Raw genomic sequence first — 13,425 nt, 5'->3', positions numbered from 1 at the left:
GTAGAATTTATGGCCCCTACACACAAACCTAAAATCAGACAGTGTTTTTCTTTGCATGCTAGGCGCATATCGAAAAAAGAAGGAATTACTGAAGTTATGAAAATCCTTGTATGGCAGAAAAAAAACAAAAATCTGAAGTGATGTGTTGTAGTGTATTAGTATTTTCGAAGGACAACTGTACTGATTAAACAAAAATAGTTCGACATTTTTTGTGCTTGTTCTACTGGGAGATCTCAGAGGAACTGTCATGATCGGCTCTCGAAAGCTCTGTACCAACAATCAGATTATCGTACGATCAACCAACAATCAGATTATCGCACGATCAACCAACAATCAGATTATCGTATGATCGCTTTGAAATCATTTTTGTCTGAATATTGGATTGTGTGTACAGGCCATTAGAGGAGTAGAGCAGGTGGCAGCCTTACGGAATCAGAAAACTGCAGCTTCATGTCAAAAAGTTCATGATCCAGTAGAGTGGAATGCACCTTGACAGGAAAAGGTGGAACCTGATCTATGAGACCAGAAGCTGGGATGTTGATCTGCCTGAGCCACCTAAAATGGTGAAATGAGAAGCTGGAGCAGCATTTGAGGGGTACATCTGGGCTGACAAAAAACAATGCTCCTGAAAGAAGCAGTAGCACAGAAACTCAGTCTGAACCATATATAGACATTGGAGGTAAAATTTCCATTGGGTGAACTGAACTTGGATAGAGCGATACAGGCGAGATGTGAAAGGCTTGTCTATATGCAAAGCCAGAAAAGGCATCTTGCAGGATAAACCCACGGGTTCACAGATCGTTGCCGTACAGAGGTAATAGCTATGAGGTATACTTGAGGGTGAGTCTCCAAAATGTTTAAAGGTTTCTGAAGCACAGAGAACTAGACTCAGCTGGGGAATGGACAGAGGAGCTACATACCATATCCCCTGTACAAAGCTCTTAAATTGAGGCAGGCCCGAATTCTCTGATTTTAGAACAGCAAGGGCAGAAAACCTGGCCCTCAGTGCTGGTCCACACCTAGCTACAGGAAGGATTTTTCCTACAGAAACATCCCTAGGGTATAAAGCCCCAAGATGCCCACCAATGTTAAGTAAGCATTCTGATGAACCTTGTGGGAAGTAGCCTTCCTAGCTTTGATTATAGGAATCACAGAATCAGAATTGCCCCTGTCCCTCAAAATCTGGTCCTCAACAGCCATGCCGTTGAGGACAATGATCATAATCCATTTTTGGAAGAAATTATCCAGATCTGGCAAAGTCCAGAGAGCGCCTTCCAGGATTCTTAGGGCAACATACCACATCTGCCTAAGCCAGTTCAAAGCAATAAGGATCATTAGAATGCCATCCATCTGTCCTGAAAACCAGAAGAAAGGCATAGATCAGCTTGTATTGATCCCATTAAGTCAGCAGAGCATCTACTGCTTCCACAAGAGGTTCCCTGCATCTGGAGACAAACCTACCCAGGTTGTTGAACCTGGAGGCCAGATTTTCACATTTGGTGTCATACTGTGGATCAGAAGAACCACATTTTCAGATGTTGGCAGGAACTTCCTCATGCCAATATCTGATCCTCAGATTGCTGAAATGAGTAGCTGTTTTAACATTTTTTTTAAATGGTTCTACAGCCTAAAGCTGCATCAAGGTAAAAATGATTAGGCAAGTATTGCCCCCCCCCCCCCATCCTTGCACAAGTCCTCAACACAATCCATATCTGTGTCCATCTGTAGCAGCTCTCCACATTCTTTGCTGAGGCAAAAGCCTTTGTATCCTGGTTCTGTCAGTCAAATCCTATGACGAGGGAGTGGAAGCAGGTTAAAGCTTTCTGCAGCAAACCCGCAGATGGTTACCCCACAGAGACGAGGAAGAGCCAGAATTTCCAAGGAGCGAGCCAAGAAGAGGAAATGTGGGTCTGCTCTGTGAAAAACCACTGCACAGAGAAGACAAGTATGACATGCTTGTTTATATAAAAAACAAATAAAAACACAAATTTACTTTATCACTATTTCTCCCCAACCAGCCACAGCCTACAAGCCTGGCTCCAGGCGGCACCCAAGACCACTTACACGGAGTACTGTAGCAAACCATCACAACCGAAACTTAAAGCTACAGCCATCTGTGGAGCATATTCAATAAGGGATCAACCACAGCAGTAGTCAGATTCCGTTTAATGGATTTTGAGCAATACGACAGTTTGACAAAGTAAAGTCAGCTAAATTGGTGAAGAGCAGGGCCCACCAGACATAACAGAGCACTAGAAAGGCATACCAACCAAATATTGGTCAGGTCCTAAACAGATGTGTCTTCTACAGGAGTAGCAATTACCTTATTGAGGAAGAATAAGGCTGTATCCACAATGAGAATAGATCATGGCTAATAAGTGCAAATAAGTCAGCAAATAACTGGGTAAATTGGGCCACAATGTTTTGTATATCTGTAATAAAAAGGATGCACACCCAAAAATGCCAAGGAGAACTCTTATAAAACTGGATAGACTAGGCACAGAGGGCAATTCAACTCTAGACTGCAGACATTAGTACCGCCAGTGGGCATGGCCACTCTTCTAGGAAACTCACAAACAGGCATCCTAGTGGTAGGAGGGTTTATACTGAGTCAGCCAACAGTTTGCCTGTCATTGTCCAACCCTCTGGTAAGCAGCAGTATAACCTGGAGGTAAAAGACAACCTATAAAACCAAATGCCTACTGACCTGTGTAAAAAAGCGTATGGCAATGTGATAAAGCTTTGCAAGGGCCAATTGCAGAATTCTCCACTCCATCTCGGGAGCTTGCCGCAATTCTGATTTAAGACCACCCCAGTATAAAAATAAGTGTGTCATAAGGAAACATGAAAGGACTTACCTTTACATGGCTCTGAGCTCCAAGATTATAGATTTCAGTAGGTTTGACATCATTAATTATTTTGACCAAGCAGGTACTGTCAGTAAGATCTCCATAGTGTAGTTTCATATCTTTGAAAGAAAAGTATAACGTATTATCAGACTGTTTCAATACATTACTTTGACATACTATTCTCTTACAGCCAGTCCTTGGGTAATTTGCTTACTTTACTCACTACATACTAGGCCATACAAAGGGCACACAAGGGGCTTCTAGGGATTTTTTAATCCCTAGGTGCGATCAGTGGTGTCGCTATGGGGGGGCAGGGGGTGCAGCCTGTGTGACACCGGGGCCGTCGCTACACAGTGCACTATATTGCATGCACTTGCAGAGCAGCCATGGAGCGGTGCGAGGTAGGCTGCTTATAACACTCCCCAGTCAGTGAAGCCAACCCTCAGTGATCTCCAAGATCTCCTTCAGCCAGGGTTGGTGGGTGGGGCTGGGGGTGTGGCTGCCTCCTCCACAGCTGATCCCAATGCTGAAGGAGGAGAAAGGGGTGAGGACACAGCAGCCTCCAGGTACTTCAAACTCAGTAGATCGATACCAACCTGCCCTATACCACCCTATACTATCATTTACAGGGACCAGATTCCAGTTTGGTGGCCTCCCCGTGACCATGAACAGAAAGGGGGGGGGGGGGACACACACCATATTTTACCGCACCAGGTGACACCAACCCTAGTGACACCACTGGGTGTGATAAGGATTAGCAGTTTAAAAAAATGGGTTCAATGGTTATCCTTTGTCAATAAAAGTAATTACACGAAAATGGGCGGGATAAAGACCGTCTTCGGAAACAATTTTTCCCTTTTGGGCCATGAGAGACCCAAAAAGACATAAAATTACATGGTTTCCAGAGGTTGGCATTACCGTATCAAAAAGGAAGACAACTCATAGCTCCAATTAGCTACTGAATGTTACCCACTTTACTGACAACTCCTTCAGTCACTCTGATGGATACATGCAAAAGAACACAATGAAGCAAGTTTGCGGTTCTATGGTGCATTAGAGAAAACTACCATATTGTATAGTATAGTACACAGTGAATAAAAGGTATCCTACAGTCATTTCCAAAGGAAATAAAAGACAAGAGCACCATAACAACGAGACTGTAGGCTGCGTAATTTTACATAGGCCACAAAACTTGCGTCTTAATACACCTTGTGACAATCTATATGGGTTTTATTGTCTTGCATAAATTGCTTTAGTTTTGTTGCTGTGTCTCTTTACTTACCAACATGGTCAAAAAGGGGAACAAAAGATATTTAAGGGAATGCCCTAGATTATTTGTTCCTGCTATGAAATATACCTACCAATCACACCCAGGGCACAGTTCAATAAGTGAGCAGGGTTTTGAATGAGCCAGGAGGATTTCTATGGTAGATGAGATTTAGAGGACTTTATAAATTTTTCCCAGGGGCCTGCAAAGCATTGCACCCAAGATCAGTGTATAACGAGAGCAATGTGAGGCTCCTTCATACACATCCGCCAGCTTTGATGCCCATACCAATTTATGGGCTCTCTGTTTGAAAGTTGCAGGAAGTGCCAATAGACTACGCTGGCACTCAGCACCTTCACAGTCCATTGAGACTTACAAGCCATCTGCTTTGGTGGTAGACGGGACTTTTCATTTATTTATTCACAGATTGCTGGCTGTGTTTGCCTGGTAGTATCTCCCACTGAATGCAACCCATTCAATGGTTGCATTTTAGGCACTTAGGGGTTAAACTAGGTGGTAAGAAGGTGATAAACTGGCTCATCGTCACCTGTCAAAGGCCCTCTGAAGAATGATTTGACAGAATTAGCTCTTCAGAGGGACAACTTGTTTCAAAGAGCCCTAAAGCTGCAATTTAATACACACGTTCTTGCATTTAGATACAAAAGGCATACATGATATATTGTATAATAAACTTATTTTTTAGGTTTTAAAAGTATTGACAAGTTTCTATAAAAGTTATTACAACATTATAAAAAACAATGACATATCCTTACTCCCTTCAGTGTGAGCTTGTGGATTCTTGTACAGATGCTCAATCCTGCCTGTGTTGAAAGAGCTTGATCGACGTACAATGCCATGCACCTGTGAAATACAAACCACAAAACACGGTTCATCCCCAATGACTGACAAATCCATGTAGCTAGCCTACCTGGAATGTATAATAAATCAACCTTAAGTTTCATATGTTGCTAAACCTCTTTGTAAGTAACGCAAGCAATGGCTTTATATTTTAGGATGGTTGTGGAATTCTAAAAATAAACTACCAGATTATGCGTTTCAGTTGCCACAACAACATCTATTCTAGCCAGACAAAAAAGAAAAGATAAAAATATATACAAACCAATGCCCATAACTGCATTTAACCAATGCCCATAACTGCATTTAACCAATGCCCATAACTGCATTTAACCAATGCCCATAACTGCATTTAACCAATGCCCATAACTGCATTTAACCAATGCCCATAACTGCATTTAATAAGAGTCTATCTTGATGCAAATATTGACTTAGACTGCATTACATAAAAAAAAAAACATGCAACCATTTACAATGTCTTATGGTGCCCAAACACTAGAGCTGTCATTTGGTTGCTTTTCGTGCAGTTAAGACACAAATCAAGAATCGGAGGCAAAAAAAAAAGGAAAACCGGCAAACAGGCAAAAAATTTATTGAAGGTCAATGTGTTTCTTGTCCATTAAAAAAATATATTAAAAAAAATAATAACGTAACCGTTGGTAATGCGCACAAACCCAAGCAAAAAACAAACAAGAAACTGATTAGTGTACGTCCATTACACTTAAAGGGTGTTGTATGTAAAGCATTGTGTTTTTTCATTTTAATGCATCCTTGCAGTGTCCGGTGCCCCCGTTTCACTTACCTGAACCCCCAATTTCCGAGGGCGCGATCCCGGATAGTTCGCCCCACGGCTGATCGCCTCTTCATTGGATAGAATGATAGCAGCGCAGCCATTGGCTCCCGCTGCAGTCAATCAAAGCCAAGAAACGCGGCTGCCGGGAGGCGAGGGCGAGTCTTACAATCGGTGGCTATGGCCACCGATTGTATGACATAGGTGCTCACCCGCAAGGTAACCCCCTCAGGAGAAAGCTTCCCAGAGGGGGTTAGCTCTTGCAGGGAGGAGCCGCGAGAGCCGCTGTGGGACCCCAGAAGACAAATCGGGGGCCACTCTGTGCGAAACGAACTGCACAGTGGAGGCAAGTATGACATGTTTGTTATTTAAAATAAAATAAAAAACGTGAACCTTTAGAGTCACTTTAACCACTTAAGGACCTTGCCTGTTTTTCAGACTTGGTGTTTACAAGATTAAAACTTTTTTTTGCTAGAAAATTACTTAGAACCTCCAAACATCCCCCCCCCCCCAGAGAATAAAATGGCGGCCATTGCAATACTTTGTCACACCGTATTTGCGCAGCGGTCTTACAAGCGCACTTTTTTGGGGAAAAAATGCACTTTTTAATTAAAAAAATAAAACAGTAAAGTTAGCCCAATTATTTTACACATTGTGAAAGAATAAGAGTAAAATGATACCCAACATGTCATGCTTCAAAATTGCGCCCACTAGTGGAATGGCGTCAAACTTTTACCCTTAAAAATCTCCATAGGCGACGTTTAAAAAATTCTATAGGTTGCATCTTTTGAGTTAGAGGGGGTCTAGGGCTAGAATTATTGCTCTCGCTCCAACGATCTCGGTGATACCTCACTTGTGTGGTTTGAACAGAGTTTTCATATGCGGGCGCAACTCACTTTTGCGTGCGAGCTCGACGGGGCAAAAAAAAAAATTGTCATTTGAAAAAATGACAAGAAAATATGCCTTTAAGAAGCATGGCCGGAGACGGGTGGGGGCCATCTTGCCCTCACTCGTATCCCAGCCGAGCAGGACGCGATCGCCTTTGCTGCTGCCGACGGCTCTGGTAAGCGGCGGAGGGCGCGGGAGAGGGGAGCCCCTCTCCCACTGCCAACGGTGATCTTGCGGCGAATTTGCTGCAGAGACCACCGTTATCGTTAACAGGACCTCTCACAGGAAAGATTGATATCTCGGTTGTGGCAGCGGCTGCTGGCGTAACCGAGATATCCATCTTTATAATGTCACCGTTTATGTACATGAGCGGGTCCTTAAGTGGTTAAGGACCTTTCTGAGATTTGTTGTTTACAAGTTAAAAATTTTTTGCTAGAAAATTACTTTGAAACCCCCAGACATTTTTTGTCCAACACCCTAGAGAATAAAATGGCGGTCGTTGCAATACTACGTTACACCATATTTGCGCAGCGGTCTTACAAGCACACATTTTATTTAAAAAAGTGTATTTTTTTTCAAAAAAACAGTAAAATGTACACAATTTTTTTTAATATTGTGAAAGATAATGTTACGCCAAGTAAATTGATACCAAACATGTCACGCTTCAAAATTGTGCCTGCTTGTGGAATGGCGACAAACTTTTACCCTCAAAAATCTCCATAGGAGACTTTAAAAAATTTCTATAGGTTGCATGTTTTGAGTTAGGAGGTCTACCTGCTGCCATAACAAAGATATCCCTCTTCAAACAGCCGACATATCGGCGTGTGGTGGCCCAGAAATGGTTAAACTATACATTTTTTTGAAACTGTCATTACACATTGTAAATATTGTTTGCTCACGAACGTGTTCGTTTTTTGAAAGCTTATTCGCACAATTTGTTTCTACTGGTGTGTGGCTCGCATAAGCCATTTAAAAATTAAAAATAGATTGAGTGTGGAATGGTTACAACTCTGGTTAGGTTTTTAAAGCCAACCATGGCTAGTTTACACTTGCTTGGTTAAAGCCCTCTGAACACCAGTCACCAAAAATGGTTCTTAGTCTTGTTTACATCTTGCTTTTGCTTAAAAAATTATACTCTACATCGCTTTAGGGGTGCTTCAAAGCCTCCAAACAAGTCTGACAAAGCTCTCTTGAAGCACCTGTAGCTTTTGAGAGGCTTTAATTCAGCTTTAAACTTCACTTTGTTTTGGAGAAATTGAATGTATTAGATGCACATGGCATCTGCCAAGCTTAAAGTGGAAAACCTCTTCTACGTCCTCACCACAAAAATCAGCGTTTGAACTTTGCAAATGAACATATAGACAAGCCTGATGCATTTTGGAAACAAGTTCTGTGGACAGAGGAGGTTAAAATAGAACTTTTTGGCCGGAATGAGCAAAGGTAAGTTTGGAGAAGAAAGGGCACATAATTTAATGAAAAGAACCTCTGTCCAACTGTTAAGCATGGGGGTGGATCAATCATGCTTTGGGGTTGTATTACAGCCAGTGGCACAGGGAATATTTCACGAGTAGAAGGAAAATGGATTTAATAAAATTTCAGCAAATTTTGGATGGTAACTTGATGCCATCTGTGAAAAAGCTGAAGTTCGAGAGGATGGTTTCTACAAATGGATAATGATCCTAAACACACCTCAAAATCCACGGGGGATTACATCAAGAGGCGTAAACTGAAGGTTTTGCCATGGCCTTCACAATCTCCTGACCTCAACATAATAGAAAAACTATGGATACTGGAAGACTTTTGTAAGGAAGAATGGGCAAAGATACCTCAAAACAAGAATTGAAAGACTCTTGGCTGGCTACAAAAAAGTGTTTACAAGCTGTGATACTTGCCAAAGGGGGCAGTACAAGATAATAACTCTGCAGGGTGCCCAAACTTTTGCAGACACCATTTTTTTTGTTTTCTGTAATTTTGAAAGTGTAAATGATGGAAATAAAATTTACTTTTTTTTACATATTATAAGAATGTCTAATCTGTAATTTGATGCCTTTTGGAGATGTTTTCATCTTTCCTTGGCTTCGTTATGCACAATACAGATTTTTACCTAGGGTGCCCAAACTTTCGATCCCCTCTAAGAATCTACAGTGAAGTTTGTGCAGGAGGAGAGAAGTCCTGGGAGCAATAGTCTGCAAGGGATATGCATAGGAGAAAATGGTCTACATGGCAATGCAGGGGAAGTGACTGTAGATATCTGGGCATCAGTACTTCAAGTCTCAACCAAATGACAAGTTCTTTAATATGATGGCAAAGAAACATGTTCTATGTTCAATATCCCCTTTACCCCAAACAAGTTATATCCCCCAATCAAACAATAACAAAGCAAATGACTGTTCATTTTCTGAGGTGATAGATGGAGGTCCGGCAGCAGGGTGATATAGTGTATGTATCCAACATCTATATATTTTTGAAATGATTCTTAACTTACAGCATTTTTCCCACCTGCCTAAATCCTACATACACGAATCTGGATGAAATGAGAATACTTTTTTGCTTAGAATAAAGATTCTCAGTGTAACATTGACATTCTACAAAAACAATTGGGCTAACTTTACTGTTTTTTTTTTTTATTAATTGAAGCGCATTTCCCAAAAAAAAATCCTTTTGAATGACTGCTGCACAAATGCAGTGTGATAAAATATTGCAACCGTTATTTTGTTCTCTAGGGTTTCTGCAAAATTATAAGGTTTGGGGGTTCCCCAAGTAATTTTCTAGCAAAAAAATATTAACTTTGAAATATACTGATTTGAAGTGACGTTCCGTCAGATATGCATGCGTCTACCGCTATCAGGTTTGCCAATCTGAGACCTGCAGTCAGAAGACAGCGGACATCTTATTTCACCCAGCTACATCTTAAAATTCAAATTCAATTAAAAGTCATTTTATCAATAAAGTGAGCAGATATAAAAATATAGTATATTGACATCTGTGATGTTTAATTTTCAAAGCCTAAAAAGGTTTACCACTGAGCAGTGCAGGGTGCATCAACACGTCCTCCGCTATCTTCCTACTGCTGGTGTCCAGCTTCTTTCAAAAAAGGTATCAGAACAGCATCACAGGTGTCAATATACTATATTAGCGATGAACTGAAATTTCGGCTGCCGAAAACGGTGTCATTGGGCCGAATGTGGGCGTGGTCTGCCCGGGTGCCACCCATTGCGGGAGTGTCCCTCCCTCCTCCTCTCCTTGTTTTAGCAGGGGCATTAAGAATCGCGATTCTTTTGCATAAAATGAAGATCACGATTTTCTCACGATTTAAAGTTATTTTCAACACAAAATGGAGCTTATGTGCTTAAATACAGTATATGTAAATCTGACGGACTGTTTACATGTTAAATTTTAAAAGCTGCAGCAAACCTGCTGACCTTACATGCTTTCTAATGTGAAAGAACAGCTCTGATTTTCACATTTAACTAAATGTGAAAATCAGAGGTGTTACATTAGCAAGCATGTATTGTTAAATTTTAAAAGCAGCAGCAAACATGTAAACAGTCTGTCAGATTTACATATACTGTATTTAAGCACATAAGCTCCGTTTTGTGTTGAAAATAACTGAAATTAAAACTGTTGGGTGTAACAAGATGTCCGCTTGCCCCCTTCCCACTAACATTACTGTGCAGGCGTGTGGGGTGGAGCAAGATGGCGACGAAACGTTACTTCCTGATGAGACAGCCGCCGCCAGGTGTACCAAGATGGCCGCTGCTCCGGAGCTAGGCCGAAGCCGGGGACTTTCCTATGGCCGTACCCGAAAATCGCGAGTCATCCAGCCTGAAGATCGTGGGGGGGGCGAAGCGAGATAGCGATCAATCGTGCAGCTCTAGTCGCCAATTTCCGACAGACCACCACCACATTTGACAGCTGTGAGCAGAGAACGGCTCTGCACTGAATCATGGAAATGCCAGATTAAGATTGTGAGGGGGCTGAATCGAGATTGTGATTTTTTATCCTGCAGCATAACACACACACACACAAACACACAAACACACAAACACACAAACACACACACACACACACACTACCCAGAATGTCAAAAACCTAAAACCAAAAATATTTATGCAAATACTGTATTAGAACATCAAGGAATTAACACAGCGTTGCGCCAGGGCAAACAAAAAAAATGAAGAAAATGTAAACAATTGACATACACTTTACCCTTAAAAAAACACATGATTAAGTGTTCCAATCTCATCATGACTAGCTTTTGTGTGAGACTGTGAGACGTTCTGCAATCATGTCCTGACAGTGCATCATCCTTCTGCAATGTGTTGAAATACTTTAGTTTGACTTGACAGCAGGAACAACTACCTTGCCAATAGGCTGGCACTGTAGCAAATCATGCTCGCTCAAAAATATTCAAAGACCCTCTGTATGTAGTGGTAGTCACATTCTTTGTTCTCTCACTTTTGTAGGAACATACATGGAAAAAGAGAAACTTGTCAACTGGCTAATCTGTGACAACAAGAATTAGTGTAAGAAGTGATGAAAGCTGTAGTTGTCTGCTGTTAATACAGGTGTAAGGTAAACAATATGACAAGCCAAAATGTGTGCAAACTGGATAATCTGGTTAAGAACTCAAGATTAGTGCCGCTGTGCAAAAGACATTTTACTTTTTCTAGGCTAAAGAAAACATGCCTTTCAAAAGTACAAACTTAGAATTTAAGTATACCAAATTTTCTGTACTTTGGTAAATGTTCATTAAATGTGCCATTGAAGACAAGCCTTTTGAAGATATGAACATACAATGCCTCATCTGGGCACTTTGTTTCTTCATTCTGCATGCACACCTGATTTTGTTGGAGCATTTTGTATAGCATTTGAGCTTTGGTGTTTTTGTATTAGCAATAAGCTTTGCAACAGATTAGAGTTCTCTATTGGCCATGTGTTTCAGCCGCTTCAAAAACACACCAATTTGCCTGAATCTGGCTACAAAACTGAGTTTTAGGTGTTTTGGATTGGAGGGGTGAACTACCAAGATTTTTTTTTCTCAAACGCTCAGGTGTGGATGGGCCATTGACAAGCTTTCTTATCTACTTTTATTATACAAAGTTAGTAACAAGAATGTTTAGGATCTTACACAAGTAACCCAGTTAAAAAGTTCAAATACCTATTACCTGGCCCATCTTCCAAAGTATTTAGGATTATATTCCACAATATGAAAATCAGATCTCACACTCTCAAGATGGATCAATGATACAAAAAAAAAAGGTAGCACAAAACCACTATGGCTTCAGCAGTGTCATATACAAGCTAAACTAGGTGCACTGTTTTTATAGTAAGACTATGGAAATCTAGGACGCATTTTCCGTGACAGCGATATGCATCTAAACCTCTGATCCTCAAACACATCACTGAAAGTTAAGCTGCATGGCCTAATCTGTCACCACTTCCAATGCTTCATCTAAACAATTCCGAACACCCAACGCTTGCACCTTGAAACTTACCAGCAACTTGTTTAAACTTCTTAAGAAAGCTGAATATGCTTTAAAAGTTTCAACACAGATGCTTAAAAAGGAAAGTATGGGTTTCATTTTTTCATTCATACTTACCTTGGTGGATTGAACATCAGACCGATGCTGCAGCTGTCCCCCGCTGTCTCTGCACTGAGAAATAAACCACAAACATCGCCGATGGCTTGGTTCACAGATTGAGAGGAAAGCTGCTGATTAGGGCCGAAACTAAATCGATTAATCGACAACTAATCGATTATGAAATTAATCGATTACAATTTTCATAATCGATTAATCGGCCAGTAACAATGGGGTTAAAAAAAATAAAAATTAGCCCTTTATAGTACAAAAAAGCAAATCGCTACTGTAAATATTACTTTAAGAGCCGGTTTACACTGGGGCGACCTGGGATCCCCTAGTTGCCCCAAGTCGCCCGGTCGAGAAAATGAATTAAAGTGAATGGAGCTGTCTTAATGTACACTACTGAAGTCGCTCAGACTTCAGAAAAGGTCCCTGTACTACTTCAATCGACTTGTAGGCAACTTGTACCCATTGATTTTAATGCAAGTCGCCTCAGAAGTCGGATCACTGTCTTAACTGAAGCAACAATAGCGGAAGATAACATACATTTCTCAGGCAAACCCCTCCCTCCCCCAGAGCCAATTGTTTGATTGGCCACTGGAAAGCCTCTTGTCCTGGAGGCGACTTGAAGTTGCCTTGTACTGTCCTGGAGGCAACTTGAAGTTGCCTTGTAAGTTGCCTGATGATTCATACTCAAGTCGTGTCCAAGTTGCCTCCCAAAGTCGTGCTGGAAGTCGTGTTGCCCCTGTGTGAATGGGCTCTCACAGTCCCACAGTAAAAAATTAACCCCTTACAGTAGCGATTATTTGCTCTTTTTGTACTTGTTTTTTTAAACCCATTATGTTACTAAACATCTCAGGCCTGGGTTCACACCTGTTTTTTGGTGCTTTTTGCAGAAACACACTACAGTTCAGTTACATGTTTTCCTAGGAGACACGTCCACATCCATGATTTTTTTTTCAGCTGTTGCGTTTTTGGAAAGGGCAAGGACTTTAACGCAAAACGGTGCCATTTTGGTTCAATATACTTCAATGGAGAAGCTGCAGAAAAGCATGTAATATGTGGAGCACCGAGCTGTGGAGGGGCATGGGGGGGACTGTCTTAAGGCAGCTGGCGGATCCAGACTTGGAAGTCGGGATGGTAGTGACTCCTTTTACTTCAGGGTGCCCTCAAAGTCACCATGAAAGTATT

The 13,425-nt window shown here is 41.3% G+C and overlaps 1 protein-coding gene across 1 annotated transcript in view; it reads right to left on the bottom strand.

The window, feature by feature from the left end:
- The window catches only part of GMDS (GDP-mannose 4,6-dehydratase), a 699,766-nt gene that overhangs the window by 569,189 nt on the left and 117,152 nt on the right, over nt 1–13,425 (bottom strand). Inside the window, exons 4-5 of the mRNA XM_040353629.1 lie at nt 4,890–4,977; nt 2,859–2,968 (exon numbers count right to left, since the gene is read on the bottom strand). Of these exons, the coding sequence (XP_040209563.1) occupies nt 2,859–2,968; nt 4,890–4,977 (198 nt within the window). The remainder of the gene's footprint in view (nt 1–2,858; nt 2,969–4,889; nt 4,978–13,425) is intronic.

This window comes from Rana temporaria, chromosome 5, assembly GCF_905171775.1.
Source record: "Rana temporaria chromosome 5, aRanTem1.1, whole genome shotgun sequence".
NCBI classification, from domain to species: Eukaryota; Metazoa; Chordata; class Amphibia; order Anura; family Ranidae; genus Rana; species Rana temporaria.
This window is presented reverse-complemented; position numbering and strand designations above follow the sequence as displayed.